The sequence below is a fragment of the Kogia breviceps genome, chromosome X (genome assembly GCF_026419965.1).
Source record: "Kogia breviceps isolate mKogBre1 chromosome X, mKogBre1 haplotype 1, whole genome shotgun sequence".
In the NCBI taxonomy this organism is placed as follows: Eukaryota; Metazoa; Chordata; class Mammalia; order Artiodactyla; family Physeteridae; genus Kogia; species Kogia breviceps.
This window is the reverse complement of record NC_081330.1, coordinates 102192280-102208918: the sequence shown is the minus strand read 5'-3', so window position 1 is coordinate 102208918 and position 16639 is coordinate 102192280. Positions and strand designations below refer to the sequence as shown.

The window sequence follows — 16639 nt, the reverse complement described above, 5'->3', positions numbered from 1 at the left end:
TGATTCACTTTGCTGTACACCTGAAACTAACCCAACATTGCAAATCAACTATTCTCCAATAAAAATTAAATTTAAAAAAGAAAGCTGGGGCTTCCCTGGTGGCGCAGTGGTTGAGAGTCCACCTGCCGATGCAGGGGACATGGGTTCATACCCCGGTCCGGGAAGATCCCACATGCTGCGGAGCGGCTGGGCCCGTGAGCCATGGCCGCTGAGCCTGCGCGTCCGGAGCCTGTGCTCCGCAACGGGAGAGGCCCCAACAGTGAGAGGCCCGCATACTAAAAAAAAAAAAAAAAAAAAAAGAAAGAAAGCTGACTTCTAACATCACAGATTAATTTTTCCTGGTTTTTAAAAAGTTGATATAAATGGAATCAGTGGTCTAGCTTCTTTCATTCAACATTATATTTGTGAGAGTTATCCATGTTGTGACTTGTAGCAGAACTTTGTTCTTTAGCATTGCTGTGTAATGTAATATTCCATTGTATGAATATACCACAATGAATTGATACATTCTTCTCTTGATTAATATTTAGGTTTTTTCCAGATTGGGATTAAAAATAATGCTGCTGAAAATATCCTCGTACATGCCTTTTAGTATATGTATATATATATATATATATATATATATATATATATATATATGCAGTTCTGTTACATCTGTACTCGGGTAGAATTGCTGGTCACAGGAAATGCCTATGTTTAGCTTTAGTAGAAACTGCAAAAGTCATTATACCACTTTACACTCCCACAAGCAGTGTATAAGAGTTCCAGTTGCCCCACATCCTTGCCAACACTTGCTGTTACTTTCAATATTATAGTGGGTATGTAGTAGTGTCTCATTTTAGTTTGAATTTGCATTTCCTGATGGCTAATGAGCTTGACTTCCTTTTCATGTTTTTAGTGACCATTTTTTTTTTGTATGTGTGTGTGTGTGTCAAGTGACTATGCAAGTCTTTTGGCTGATTATAAAAATTGAGTTTTGGTCCCTGTTCAGACCTTCCTGTACTCCATGCTTCCATGTGGGATCATTTTCATTGGGTCTGAAATGCTACCTTTAGTATTTTCTTTAGAGTAGATCTACTAGTGAAAAATACCCTCATTTTTGTTTTGTCATAAAATGTCTTTCTTTTACCTTCATCTTTGTGTTTGGAAGACTAGGTTAGTGGTTACTTTCCTCCCACTTTGAGGTTACCATGCCTTTGTTTTCTGGCTTCCGTTATTTCTGTTGAGATGCCAGCTGTTCTTGTTATTGTTGCTCCTTCGAAATTCATCTGATTTTTGGTTGTTCGTTTGTTTCTAACTGCTTTTTAAGGTTTTCACTTTGATGTTCAGCAGTTTTAACATGCTTACTTGAGGTTTTCTTCGTAATTATCCTATTTGGGCTTTAGTTTGATATTTTAGCAGTTTGGGAAAATTCTTAGAGTTTATCACTTTAAATATTGCTTCTGACCCATTCTTTTTCTTCTCTTCTCTCTCTCTCTCTCTTTCCAACATTTTCACTTTGCCATAAATCTCTCATGCTTTTTTGTTTCTCCATTTTCTTCTGACTTGCCTTCTGCTTAGTACTAATAATCTTTATAGTGATTTCTATTCTATTAAACCCATCTGTTGATTTCTTAATGGCCCTTATTGTATTTTTCAGTTCCAGAATTTTCATTTGAGTTTTTAGAATCATTTCCAGTCTCTGATAAATTCTCTGTCTTGTCATAATTTCTTAAACATATTAATTATGAATATTTTAACATCTTTATTGGAGTATAATTGCTTTACAATGGTGTGTTAGTTTCTGCTGTATAACAAAGTGAATCAGCTATACATATACATATATCCCCATATCTCTTCCCTCTTGCATCTCCCTCCCTCCCACCCTCCCTATCCCACCCCTCTAGGTGGTCACGAAGCACTGAGCTGATCTCCCTGTGCTATGCAGCTGTTTCCCACTAGCTATCTATTTTACATTTGATAGTGTATATATGTCCATGCCACTCTCTCACTTTGTCTCAGCTTACCCTTCCCCCTCCTGTGTCCTCAAGTCCATTCTCTACATCTGTATCTTTATTCCTGCCCTGCCACTAAGTTCATCAGTACTGTTTTTTAAGATTCCATATATATGTGTTAGCATACAATATTTGTTTTTCTCTTTCTGACCTACTTCACTCTGTATGACAGACTCTAGGTCCATCTATCTCACTACAAATAACTCAATTTTGTTTCTCTTTATGGCTGAGTAATATTCCAGTGGATATATGTGCCACATCTTCTTTATCCATTCATCTGTTGATGGACACTTAGGTTGTTTCCATGTCCCAACTATTGTAAATAGTGCTGCAGTAGACATTGTGGTACATGACTCTTTTTGAATTATGGTTTCCTCAGGGTAATTATGAATATTTTTAAGTCCATGTGAGATAATTACAATATCTCTATTTCCTATGGGTATGTTTTAATTCCTGGATTTAGATTATTTTTTTGTTTTTGTTGTTGGCCTGCCATGTTATTTTTAATTAAATGTCAGATGCGTATATTAAAAAAAAAGAGATACTTTGAGTCTCTGGATGAGTTCTATTTCTCTAGGAAGATTTTACTTTTGTTTATGGCAGGTAATTGGGTTAGATATAGATTGAATTGATCCAGTCATAACTTGAGTTGGTTGAAATGTGTACTTCAGCCTTTATGAGGGATTATCTATTTCTGGTCACCCTTACTCCTAGTGTCTAGTCTTCGGGGTTCCCACCAGAAAGCTTTGGCTGTCTCTAGGACCATTATAGGGCCACAATATCAATATTTGCTCCCACACCCACCAGATTTGAGAGACTGCTGAAAGCTGTGTTCACGTTCCATAATACTGTACCCAGTATCATATGGGCAATGGCTCAAGGGGAAGAGCAGCTTCAGAATTTTCTCTTAGGACTTTTCTTCTCTTTAAGATCTTGGCCCAAAAGTACTGACTGCTGTCTTTGGTAGATCTCTGATGCCTTTAAACAGGTGTTTGTCCAGTTGTTCTTGGCAGAAATATTGAACCAAAACAAACTAATCTGCCATTGTCAGCATGGAAATCCTCTTTTTTGCTTTTTAATGGCTTTTTAAGGGAAGTTAAAAAGCACGAGAAGACAGAATTGTACTCTTTTTTTCATTTTAAATGCTCATTAACACCTGAGGGTGAAGCTAATATATTGTTCTTAAATAAGTCTATGCAAATCTGGCCTTTGAATTCTGGTAGAGTTTTTGGGTTACATATGAAAAAGTGTGAAATCTATTATGAGTTTGTTCTATAGTTAAGAACCAAAGCAACTAAGGATGATGTACAAATGGCCAATAAGCACATGAAAAGATGCTCTACATCATTAGTCATCATGAAAACGCAAATCAAAATCACAAAGGGGTACCACTTCACACCCACTGGGATGATTAGAATCAAAAAGTTATAATAAAAATTGAAGTTAATGATAATAACAAACATTGGTGAGGGTGTGGAGAAATTGGAACTTTCATACACTGCTGGTGGGAATGTAAAATGGTGAAATCACTTTGGAATACAGTCTGGCAGTTCCTCAAATAATTAAACACAAAGTTACCTATGACCCAGCAATTCTACTCCTGTAGACCCAAGAGAAATAAAAAACATATTCATAGGGACTTCCCTGGTGGTGCAGTGGTTAAGAATCCGCCTGCCAATGCAGGAGACATGGGTTCAAGCCCTGGTCCAGGAATATCCCACATGCCACAGAGCAACTAAGCCCACACATCACAGCTACTGAGCCTGCACTCTACAGCCTACGAGCCACAACTACTGAAGCCCACGTGCCTAGAGCCCATGCTCCGCAACAAGAGAAGCCACTGCAATGAGAAGCCCGCACACCACAACCAAGAGTAGCCCCTGCCCGCCACAACTAGAGAAAGCCCGTGTGCATCAATGAAGACCCAATGCAGCCAAATTTTTTTAAAAAAATCATACACCAATGTTTGTAGATGCACTATTCACAATAGCCAGAAGGTGGAAACAACCCAAATTTTCATCAGCTGATGAATGGATAAGCAAAATGTAGTATATCCATACAATGGAATATTATTTGACCATGAAATGGAATGAAGGACTGATGCCTGCTACAAGATAGATGAGTGTTGAAAATGTTATGCTAAGTGAAAGAAACCAGTCACAAAAAGACCACACATTATATGATTTCATTCATACAGAAGTCCAGGATAGGGAAATCTATAGAGACAGAAAGTAGTTAGTGGTTGCTTAGGACTGGGTGGGGGAGGGGGGTAGAGGAATGAGAGCTAAAGTGTACAGGGTTTCTTTCTGACGTGATGAAAACATACTAAACGTGACTCTGATGATGAAACATACTAAAAGTAGATACACATATCTGCGAATCTACTTTTAGAGAAACATTGAAAATATTTTCTCCTATTCTGAGGTTTGTCTTTTCATCTTGTTTATGGTTTCCTTTGCTGTGCAAAAGCTTTTAAGATTCATTAGGTCCCATTTGTTTATGTTTGTTTTTATTTCCGTTTCTCTAGGAGGTGCGTCAAAAAGGATCTTGCTGCGATTTATGTCAAAGAGTGTTCTGCCTAGGTTTTCCTCTAATAAGAGTTTTATAGTGTCTGGCCTTACATTTAGGTCTTTAGTCCATTTTAATTTTATTTTTGTGTATGGTGTTAAGGAGTGTTCTAATTTCATACTTTTACATGTAGCTGTCCAGTTTTCCCAGCACCACTTATTGAAGAGACTGTCTTTTCTCCATTGTATTTTCTTGCCTCCTTAGGGAACTCTACTCAGTGCTCTATGGTGACCTAAACGGGGAGGAAATCAAAAAAAGAGGGGATATATGTATACATATAACTGATTCACTTTGCTGTACAGCAGAAACTAACAACATTGTAAAGCAACTATACTCCAACTAAAAAAAAAAGAGTTTAGAGACAAACAGTTCTCAATTTGAATTCCAGCATGACCACTTACTAGCTGTATGACATTGGGAAAGCTATTTAACCTCATCTTTCTCATCTGGAAAATGGGTATAAACTAGAACCAACTGATAAGGATTAAATGTGATCATATATGTAAAGTACATGGTGTTGGGGACATCATAATTGTTCAGTAATAACTGGTAATAAAATTATTGTTAACAAAAAAGAAACATTGAATTGTACACTTTAAATTGTGAATTCTATGGTATGCGAATTATGTCTCAATAAAGCTGTTACAATAAAGGACCAAAGCAATATTTATGACAGCAACTGGGGAGAGAAGGTGGCAGATGTGGGTACAAGCTCATGGTGATGACGATCTCTCTCATTTTCACTCTCTTCATTAACAGTTTGCTGACGCAGACGTAGAGAATGAACTTGAGGACATGGGGAGGGGGAAGGGTGAGAGAGTGGCATGGATATATATACACTACCAAGTGTAAAATAAATAGCTAGTGGGAAGCAGCCACATAGCACAAGGAGATCAGCTTGGTGCTTTGTGACCACCTAGAGGGGTGGGATAGGGAGGGTGGGAGGAAGACTCAAGAGGGAGGGGATATGGGGATATATGTATACGTATAGCTGATTCACTTTGTTATAAAGCAGGAACTAACACACCACTGTAAAGCAATTATACTCCAATAAAGATGTTAAAAAAAAAAGTTTGCTGACCAGTTGTCAGGGCCTGGGGTGGAATTAAAGCAGAACACTGGGTCCTGTAATACATGGTCAAAGGTAACTCAAGTAAGAGTAAGTCATGGAATCCAGCAAGAACAGTGATCTGGATAACTGACAAGGAAGATAACACTGCTGAGATAATCCAGACTTGTCGTAATCCTGGCTGGGCCCAACATCCTGAAGCAAGACGTAGCTTCCTTAGTTATTCCTGTGGTCAGAAAGTACTGCACTGTTCCTAAATCTCCCTGTTTTGCAAGCCTCTCATGTACCTAGAAGAGTTTTTTTTTAGAGTGTAAACTTAAATCTCAAAGACCTTTTCTAATTTGGATCCTATTTCTCTGGAAGTGCTGGAAACACGTGCAACTTCTTGATTGAGAAAGGCACATAAAGCAGATGTATTTGCATAGGAAGCCCATAACCCCAGAAGTCACCATCTGGGAAGGGGCTTTGAGAGTTCTCATGGCTCACTTCAGTCGTGTCTGTGAGAGATTTGGAGCTTCAATTCCTCACTCAGTGATTTTTAAAAAAAGGGCAGGTCACAGATTGTACAATTTTTAATTCATTTATTCAACAGACATATCAGTTCCCAACTTTGTGCCAGTCACTGTACTAGGTGCTGGTAATAAAAATTTGTATGAAACAGTAGCTGCCTCTAGGAGATTGCACTAAACCAAAGGTACCAAGTGAGGAAAGAGACGTATGCATTAAGTGACTGTGAGTTCCCAATAGAGTGGCAGTTAACTGAGCTTAGAAGAGTCTTGGAAGCATTTAGCACAACTGAATAAATATAGTTGAATAAAGGCTGAGGAAAGGCATCATTGAGGCAGTAACACTTTAACTGAACCTTGAAGAACAAGTAGGGTTTATCCAGGCAGACGAAGAGAAGAGGAAGGCTGCTGGCAGAGAAACAAATGAGTTAAGATCCTGTGGTAAGAGCCATTATGAGAGTTAACAAGGGACAGAGCCAGAAAGGGAGGAGGAAATGAACTTAGAGCAGTACTTCTCAGACTTTAATGGTCATACATTAAAGCCTGAGAAAAACGGGAAATCGTGTTAAAATAGAGATTCTGACTCAGAATCTCAGGGTCTAAGCTAAAGCACTTCATTGACCGCCAGTCAATGTCAGTGCTTCTGATCCATGAGCCACACTGAGTAGCAAGAGCTTAGAGATCTATTTGAGTGGGATGGGAGAGGAAAGTGAAAAGTCCTAGTTAACATGTAAATTTCTGGATAGAATGATCTGGAGTGATGGTGTTGTGAGCTGCTAGAGGGAATGTAAGAGGAGATTTTCAAGGAAATATAAGTTTTGTTTTGTGTTTTGTTTTGAGGCACCTATAAAGATATCTCGGAAGAGAAATCTGGTAGGAAGGAGAAAAATAAAACCATGGTTCCTGAGTAGAAGAGAAAGATGTGCCTATGAATGAAATTGAGAAGGGACGGCAAGAAAAGTGAGAAGATGATTAGGAGAAAATGATATGATCACTTCCACAGAAGAAGTTTCAAGAAAGTGGGAATGAACAATGTCAAATGTTACAGACAGATGAGAAAGGAGCACGACTAGAATCCAGACTGCAAGGAGTTGAGGATTGGAAAATGAGTATTTTGATTAGTGGTAAGAGGGTTGAGGAAAAGTGTCAAAGAGAGTGTGGCAGTAGACAGAAAGGAGTGTAAGGTAAAGGGAAGGGTCCTCCCTCACCCTTTTTTTTCTTCCTTTTTCCTTTCTCCTTCCCCCTTCCCTCCCTCCCTCCCTTTCTCCCCTCCCTCCTTCCCTTCCTTCCTTCCTTCCTTCCTTCCTTCCCTCCCTCCCTCCCTCCTTTCTTCCTTTTAGCATTATTATTATATCAATAGAAATTTTCCTACATACAAAAAATTGAGAGGCTATTATAATGAATGCTAGGATAAGCCACACAGAAAGTGCTTGCCTTGTCCTACAAATAGAATTCCCCTCCGAAGAGGAATCCTGAGGAATAAAATGTTCTCCACCACTTAACACAAAGATTAAGGTCTTGATGTCAAGTCAGGAAATTAGCAAATTCATTCCTAATAACAATTTCTCTGTGAAATAGGAAGAGTTCCTTTAGAAGGAGTTTGTTTGGCTGGAATTCAGTGGGAAGAAGCTTTGTAAGTGTGGCAGGGGTTTGGAATATTGCCAAAGCCTTACTTTTAGCTTTACCCAAAGTGATGTCTTACCTTCTAATAAAAGATAAAAACAGCAAAATGACCTCCAACCTCCCCCCTCCACTCCACACACTCACATAGGCAATGAGAATATGAAAAGTAGCAGGATACAAAATTAATGTGCAGAAATCTCTTGCATTCCTATACACTAATGATGAAAAATCTGAAAGGGAAATTAAGGAAACACTTGCATTTACCATTGCAACAAAAAGAATAAAATACCTAGGAATAAACCTACCTAGGGAGATAAAGACCTGTGTGCAGAAAACTATAAGACACTGATGAAAGAAATTAAAGATGATACAAACAGATGAAGAGATATACCTGTTCTTGGACTGAAAGAATCAACATTGTGAAAATGACTGTACTACCCAAAGCAATCTGCAGATTCAGTGCAATCCCTATCAAACTACCAATGGCATTTTTCACAGAGCTAGAACAAAAAATGACACAATTTGTATGGAAACACAAAAGACCCCGAATAGCCAAACCAATCTTGAGAAAGAAAAATAGAGCTGGAGGAATCAGGTGCCCTGACTTCAGACTATATTACAAAGCTACAGTAATAAAGACAGTATGGTACTGGCACAGAAACAGAAATATAGATCAATGGAACAGGATAGAAAGCCCAGAGATAAACCCACACACATATGGTCACCTCATCTTTGACAAAGGAGGCAAGAATGTACAGTGCAGAAAAGGCAGCCTCTTCAATAAGTGGTGCTGGGAAAACAGGACAGCTACATGTAAAAGAATGAAATTAGAACACTTCCAAACACCATACACAAAAATAAACTCAAAATGGATTAAAGACCTAAATGTAAGGCCAGACCACTATAAAACTCTTAGAGGAAAACCTAGGCAGAACACTCTATGACATAAGTCACAGCAAGATCCTTTTTGACCCACCTCCTAGAGAAATGGAAATAAAAACAAAAATAAATGGGACCTAATGAAACTTAAAAGCTTTAAAAAGCTTTTTTTAACAGCAAAGGAAACTATAAACAAGATGAAAAGGCAGCCCTCAGAATGGGAGAAAATATTTGCAAACGAAGCAACTGACAAAGGATTAATCTCCAAAATATACAAGCAGCTCGTGCAGCTCAATAACAAAAAAACAAACAGCCCAACCCCAAACTGGGCAGAAGACCTAAATAGACATTTCTCCAAAGAAGATATACAGATGGCCAACAAACACATGAAAGGATGCTCAACATCTCTAATCATTAGAGAAATGCAAATCAAAACTACAATGAGATATCATCTCACACCGGTCAGATTGGCCATCATCAAAAACTCTAGAAACAATAAATGCTGGAGAGGGTGTGGAGAAAAGGGAACCCTCTTGCACTGTTGGTGGGAATGTAAATGGATACAGCCACTATGGAGAACAGTATGGAGGGTCCTTAAAAAACTAAAAATAAAACTACCATATGACCCAGCAATCCCAATACTGGGCATATACCCTGAGAAAGCCATAATTCCAAAAGAGACATGTACCACAGTGTTCATTGCAGCACTGTTTACAATGGCCAGGACATGGAAGCAACCTAAGTGTCCATCAACAGATGAATGGATAAAGATGTGGCACATATATGCAATGGAATATTACTCAGCCATAAAAAGAAACAAAATTCAGTTATTTGTAGTGATGTGGATGCCCCTAGAGTGTGTCATACGAGTGAAGTAAGTCAAAAAGAGAAAAACCAATAGGTATACTAACATATATATGGAATCTGAAAAAAAAATGGTTCTGATGAATCTAGGGACAGGACAGGAATAAAGATGCAGATGTAGAGAATGGACTTGAGGACACAGAGAGTGGGAAGAGTAAGCTGGGACGAAGTGAGAGAGTGGCATGGACATAAATACACTACCAAATGTAAAATAGATAGCTAGTGGGAAGCAGCCGCACAGCACAGGGAGATCAGCTCGGTGCTTTGTGACTACCTAGAGGGGTGGGACAGGGAGGGTGGGAGGGAGACGCAAGAGAGAGGAGATATGGGGATGTGTGTATATGTATAGCTGATTCACTTTGTTATAAAGCAGAAACTAACACACCATTGTAAAGCAATTATACCCCATAAAGATGTTTAGAAAAAAAGATTATTTGGGGCTGTTAGACTTCTATGTCGTGCCACTTAAAAGGGCGGGACCACCAACTGATGCCCTGTTGTGTTGACTGTGGGAAGAGAAGGTTGGGAAATGATGTCAGGAACTTTTCTCCATTTAAGTCTGAATAAGTAGGTATTTGCATAAATGTCATCCTAGTCATTCATTAGATAACAGCTTAACTCTAGAGGTAGAAATGTACATTCCAAGCATTTTGTTCAAGCTTCTTGTCTCCCAAGTATATCTCTCTTCCTGGCCTCTTTCTAGGGCAACATTTTGCAGGGAGCACCCAACATTGGGAATGATGATTGAAGTCAGTGATTTCACAATAATTTCTTTGCATTCTCAGAAGGCTTCAGCAGTTAATTCTTACTAAGCACCAACTGGGTAATAATTGGCTAACTCTCTTGATAGAGAAAAAAAAAACGTAATTTGGAAATAATTGACCTAACGAGAAAAATGGATAGACGCTTAAAAAATTGTTTGGGTCATTGCATTGTTAAAAGTAATAAGTAACTTGGAGATAAAGTACCATAAATATAACAGTGTAAATACTGCATGTGTATGAATACATAATTTATGCTTAGCTCATATTCTACATTTGAAGTTATTTTTCTTGTAGTAGAAAAAACAGAAGGACTAAAAGAAAAGGATCCAATACTAAATTCTTAAGGTCTGTAGAAATTTGTAGCCATACATATAAAAGTGTATCAGCTGGGATAAACCATAATGAAAAAGAATATAAAAAAGAATGTATATGTATAACTGAGTCACTTTGCTGTACAGCAAAAATTAACACAACATTGTAAATCAACTGTATTTCAATAAAAACAAACAGTGTATCAGCAGTATGTACTGCTTTATAATGCTCCATTGAGCTAGCCTCTCAGAAAAAATAACTCAGTCCAATTACTCCCCAGGCTACTCCTGTGATAGTATTTCTATCTTTTAAATTTGATTAGTAGATGAGTCTTTTCAGAGAATGATATCGATGATTTAAATCAGTGCCAAAAGACTATGAGAGGAGTTGATGCTTTGAGTAAAACTGAGCTTCTCCCAGGCAACTAACTACCCAAGCTTCCGAGTTTTTATGCCCATCAAATGTAGATGTTTTCCATTGATTCAGAACTTAAATAAGAAAATGAACCCTTTATTCCCATGCATTTTAAATTATAAGTAAAGACAATTTTGTTATACGTACGTTGGAGGTAGGCATGAAAGGTATTATCTCAATTTTATGGGGGAGAAAACAGAACCCAGCCAGACTCTCGGTTCCTCCCTGCTCCAATATTTGGAGGTCGTGGCAGCCTGCAGTAAAGTGATTGTATTTCAGATTTGACCACACAGTCTGTGCTCATGGGTTGGTAGTACATTTTTTAGATAATAGAACTCACAGCCAGCAGTATCATGCTCTGAAACATAGTACCATGCTCCATTCAAATGAGCCACATCTTGTCCCCTAGCACTGCTGCTCGGTATAAACCGGGTAAACCCATTAGCCATGAGTCATTTTAAGAAATAAACAGAGTTGAGACCTTTTGAAACATTAAGGCCTTTTAGACCAAAACAGATTGACTCTCAGTAACAGTGAGGTTCTCATTTCTTCAGCACTATGTGGAATTTAAGAATATAACTGAAGAGCAAAGAAAAGTGAGCAATCTATAGTCAGTATATAAATTTAAAAGGTCCTACAGATAGAGAGGAACTCATGAACAATTTATTATTGGGTGCTTTCTGTTTCAGTTTCTACACTGGTATATGTTGAAATATCAAGAAGAAATATCAGACATGGTCACTTGTGACTCCTCAGGAGCTTGTAAGCTGATTGAGGAAACAAAACGTACCATGTAAAGGACTCCACATATTCAGACAGAGCAGATGGGGTCTGAAAGGTGTTTTAGTCTCGACCCTGAAGCAGACCCTGAGACAAGCATTTGAGTGCATGTCTGTCTGGAGGAAGGTATAAGAAGCGTGGGAGAAGGGAAGTGCGACAGGAAAGGGAAGGCGGCCAATAAAGGTGACAACGTTATTAGACAGCGATCACCGTGGGTGACTAGAAAGTAATCCTATGAGGAAACACCAGTAAACAGTATAGAACACACACCTCCGAGTTATTCTACCCAAATGGTCGGGGAACTAGGCTTGTTACATTCCAGCTCTTCTCAGGGCTAGGATTGGGGTGAAGGGCTCTCCCAGGGGTATTAATTCCTGGGCACTTCAGCCTGCCCAGCACCTGGGCACAGCAGGCTTCTGCAGCCCTGGGTAAAGCCCTCAGGTGCAGTGAGCAGACACTGACAGCTGGAAGCCAGCCCGTGCACATGAAACAGAGGGGTCCAAGGAATATGGGTAGGGGACTGCCAGCGGCCACCACAGTAGCATTCTTGGTGTAGGTGAGACTTGAGAGTGCTGTTTCTCTTCTCTCCTCAGGTCTCTTCATGGTCCTCTCCCTCTTGTCCATCGTGTATGGAGCCTTGCGCTGTAACATCCTAGCCATCAAGATCAAATACGATGAATATGATGTCAAAGTGAAGCCCCTGGCCTATGTCTCTATCTTCCTCTGGAGGAGCTTTGAGATTGCCACTCGAGTCATTGTCCTGGTCCTCTTTACCTCTGTCCTGAAGACCTGGGTGGTGATAGACATACTCATCAACTTCCTCAGCTTCCTCTTCTACCCCTGGATCCTCTTCTGGTGCAGTGGCTCCCCCTTCCCTGAGAATATCGAGAAGGCCCTCAGTCGGGTGGGCACCACCATCGTGCTGTGCTTCCTCACCTTACTCTATGCCGGGATCAACATGTTCTGCTGGTCAGCGGTACAGCTGAAAATCAACAACCCCGACCTCATCAGCAAGTCCCAGAACTGGTACCAGCTGCTGGTGTACTACATGTTGAGATTCATCGAGAATGCCTTCCTCCTCCTCATGTGGTATCTTTACAAGACTGACATCTATGTGTATGTGTGCGCACCCCTGCTGATCCTGCAGTTGCTCGTTGGGTACTGCACGGCCATTCTGTTCATGATCGTGTTCTATCAGTTCTTCCACCCTTGCAAAAAGCTCTTTTCCTCTAGTGTTTCTGAAAGCTTTCAGGAGTGGCTAAAGTGTGCTTGCTGTGACTGCAGGCGGCGGAAATCCTCTGAGTCTGCAGAAAAGACAGATTTAAGGTCACCCGCAGACAGAGAGGAAACCCCTTCTAGCAGTAAAATAAGTTCTATGCCCAGCCAGATCTTGAATGCCGATGAGCTCTTTTCTGCTTAATGGGACCTGAGTCTCTTGAGGCACAGATGTATTGTTTGCTGGGTTGATCCCTGTTCTTCATGCAAGTGATGGGCCCTGCACAGTTAACAAAGCAGGAAGTTATCTCTCAACTCCTTGTGAGTCTCTCCCCTTTGGAGACCTCTTGGGCGGGCATGTGGGAACCATGGAGAGAAGCCAGGGAAACCCCTGAGTGTTGCAGGGGCAGCCTAAGGCACCACCATTCGCAGTTGACCATGTTCTCCCAGGCATTACTGGCCTTTTCATTGACAAAGTACCCATGATATCTGAGTTGGGCTGGTTAGATCCATCAGGTAGAATGAGGGCAGGAGCTGGCTTGTTTTCTAGTTTTCTGGATTGCTGGTCTAGGTAGCCTAATGTTTTATTATCCCTGAACATAGTTTTCACCCAAGAGCTGTCTGATGACCACAGATGGTTACTGGGGTTTTGCCATCAGCCACAACATTCCTGTCAGAATTTTCAGAGAGGGCTGTTCAAGTTTGGTTTTTGAATAGACAGATGTTCTATTTTCATCTCATTAGGGCTCTTTGTACATAACCAACTGTAGCAGCCTTGGCCTGCTATCTCTAATTGACTCAAAAGTCTGGATTTGGAGACTTTATTCTCAAGGATCCATGGATGCAAAGTTGAATTCTAAATTTGGTTATGGAAGCCCTAGAATTTTAGGAAAGTTGTGTTCTTTCAATATGTTGAAGAAACTCTGGATCAAGAGGGTTGTTAAAATATCAAAGTGATTTAGGCTTTTATAAGCAGAATTCTTAACTTCTTGTGATGGTTTAAGATGAATCTGCTAGAAGGTAGGCTTAACCTCATCGAGGTTCAGTCCTGTCTTACAGTTCTGGGAAATTTCTAGTAGAATTTGCTAGGATTTGCCTTCTTAGGAAAGAAGAAAATAAAACTCATAATCTTTACTCCACCTCTTCCTTGCCTGTCAGGAAAGTTTTAGACAAGAGTTACCTTGGTTAACCTAAGTTCTTCTAGAAAACACCACAAACATTTCTCACCTAGCATATGTATATAGGCCATTTTAATTTTCATTATTTGAAGGAAAAGGGTTCCCCACCTTCAGTTAGATGTTGACTTCAGAAACTTAAATTTTGCAAACAGCTGACATGACCAGAAGATTTTTATCTTTCACTGAATGCATTTTGATTTGGTATGATTGAGTTAATTTGAATAAGAACTTCAATTTTATCCTCCTACACTCTCCTATCTTCAGTATAAATTCTCCTTTGATCTGGAACTGTATTTCTTTCATAAAAGGATTTGTAGTATATCCTCAGTTGTCTTGGAAAAATGCCTGGATCTAGTACCATTATTTCTACCATAAAAGCCTTGATAATGAAACACCTGAGAGCAGGTGACCTGTCACTGACGAGGCTGGACATTGCAGGTCGATCAGGGTTGACAGTCTTAGGACCCATAATGGCTGAACTTTCTGACCCATCGAGTTTCTAACAGCTAGTTTGTCAGGGGACAGGTTAAAATGGTGAGTTTGAGTAGGAGTTGTGGTCAGAATTAGCCAGGGATTGAGAGACTGGTACTTCCCCAGCCTTGGTTTGGAAGCCTGTCTCAAGAACCACTACAAAATCTGGGCCTTCAAATACATTTAAAATCATTTTAAGGTAGAATATAGGTAAGCATATTGAGTGACCCCAAACCAAACTGACAGTGATGGTCTGTCACACTCCTAAAGCCCAATTATAAGCCACATTTAAAAGGATAAAGAGGTTTGGTAACTAAATTGGACATTTTTTCATCTTTAACTCTTGATATGCAGATACCCCTGCTTTGGGGCCATATATGTCTAGTCACTCTGGGGGAGAGAAACCACTGCTTTTTTTCTTCATGGCCACAATTTAAGTCATAGTGAACTGAGAAATCTTGTTTTTAAATTATTTGTATTATACCTCTGAAATGGCAAAATTATAGCTCAGACTGCAGAACTACGTTGCCCTAAAGACAAACAAACCAGCAAATTTCCTCCTATCTTGAGAGTTAAAATGTCTTTTTCAGTAATAATTCCAATTTTTAAAACTCTCCGTGCTTTGTCTAATTAATTACATGCCATAACTTGTCGCAACAGATACTCCAACTGATTCATTATCATTTGGCTGGATGGAGGTGAAATATTTCCTCGAAATATATTGAAATAAGATCATCAAACATGTTTAGACTTTCTTCATTACTGGAGACAGTGCAGTGTAGAGGTTGGCATCTCCCTGTCCAACCCTGCAAGTTAGTTAATTGTTCTACGCCTCAGTTTCCTCACCCACAAAATTTGCATGATATACTTGCCTGGGCTACCTCACAGGGTTGTCAGAAGAACAACTTAAATAATAGGTGTGAAAATGCTTTGAAAATATTTTTGAAGTGCCATGCATGTTTAAAAGAGTTGTTTTTATAGTTATTCAAATCCATAACAGGTTATTGTTTTGTGTTTTTTTTTACTGTTAGAGAAGAAACAAGTAGCGTCATTCATATGAGTGTCTTAAGTGAATATGTCGGCCTTTGGCCTTACGGAAGGGCAAGTGTAAATGGCCTTTACTCTTGGAGAGAACTCAACAGTTGCCCTTTCTCTTACCATCAGTTGCTTATAAAAATTAGCACCCAAACATATGGTACTTGGAGGAAAAATACCCACTGAAATCTGAGAAATTGCTTTTGATAACAAATGAGCTTATCATTTTTGTATGTCATCTTTCTTAAAGGATATAGCAGCATCTTTTGTTAGTTTTGCTTTACAATTTGAATGCCTGATCCCGCTAGACTTTAATTGAATGTGGGTATAATTTTTTCAGCCTTGTAAATGGGAAAAATAAACTTTAAAATTGATTGTCAAATACAGCATTTTCTTGGAAACCTTAGAACATTATTAGTGCTATGGTTATGACTGTATGTGTCAGTACTCCTCAGCCAGTACATTGTGGATGTGAGCTTTTGCAGGCTGCTTCTCCACAGCCATTCACTCTAATAAATATTGTTTATGTTTCTTCATATAATAAATTAATTTTTCAATTTCTCCTTTTCATTCCTTATATCGTCCTTTCATGGCTTTTTGACTTCAGGGACTATTTTAGAAACAAATTTGAAAATGGTTTTGTTGTGATTAATTATGATTTTTGTAACCTCACCTGGAAATTTTGTTTTATAAGCATTTACTCCATTTGTTAAAGCTGCACTGCTGAATACTAAAATTCTGCTCGAACATAAGTGGTATACTGATCCAGAAATATAAAATATCAAATGAGCGACTTGATATTAACGTAAACGAATAGTCAAATTGTAAATGGCGATCTGTGGTTGGAAAAAATATCAGGTTTTTTCTGCGTGTCCAAAGACCTTATTTTTTCTATTGAGGTATAATTGACATATAACATTATATTAGTTTCAGATGTACAACATAATGATTCAATATTTGTATACAC

General features: G+C 39.1%; 1 protein-coding gene across 1 annotated transcript in view; it reads left to right on the top strand.

Annotated features, from left to right (window-relative positions):
• The window catches only part of XK (X-linked Kx blood group antigen, Kell and VPS13A binding protein), a 52220-nt gene extending 35987 nt beyond the window's left edge, over positions 1–16233 (top strand). Inside the window, exon 3 of the mRNA XM_059050028.2 lies at positions 12367–16233. Within this exon, the coding sequence (XP_058906011.1) occupies positions 12367–13193 (827 nt within the window). The 3' untranslated portion in view covers positions 13194–16233. The remainder of the gene's footprint in view (positions 1–12366) is intronic.
• Positions 16234–16639: the final 406 nt, after the last annotated feature.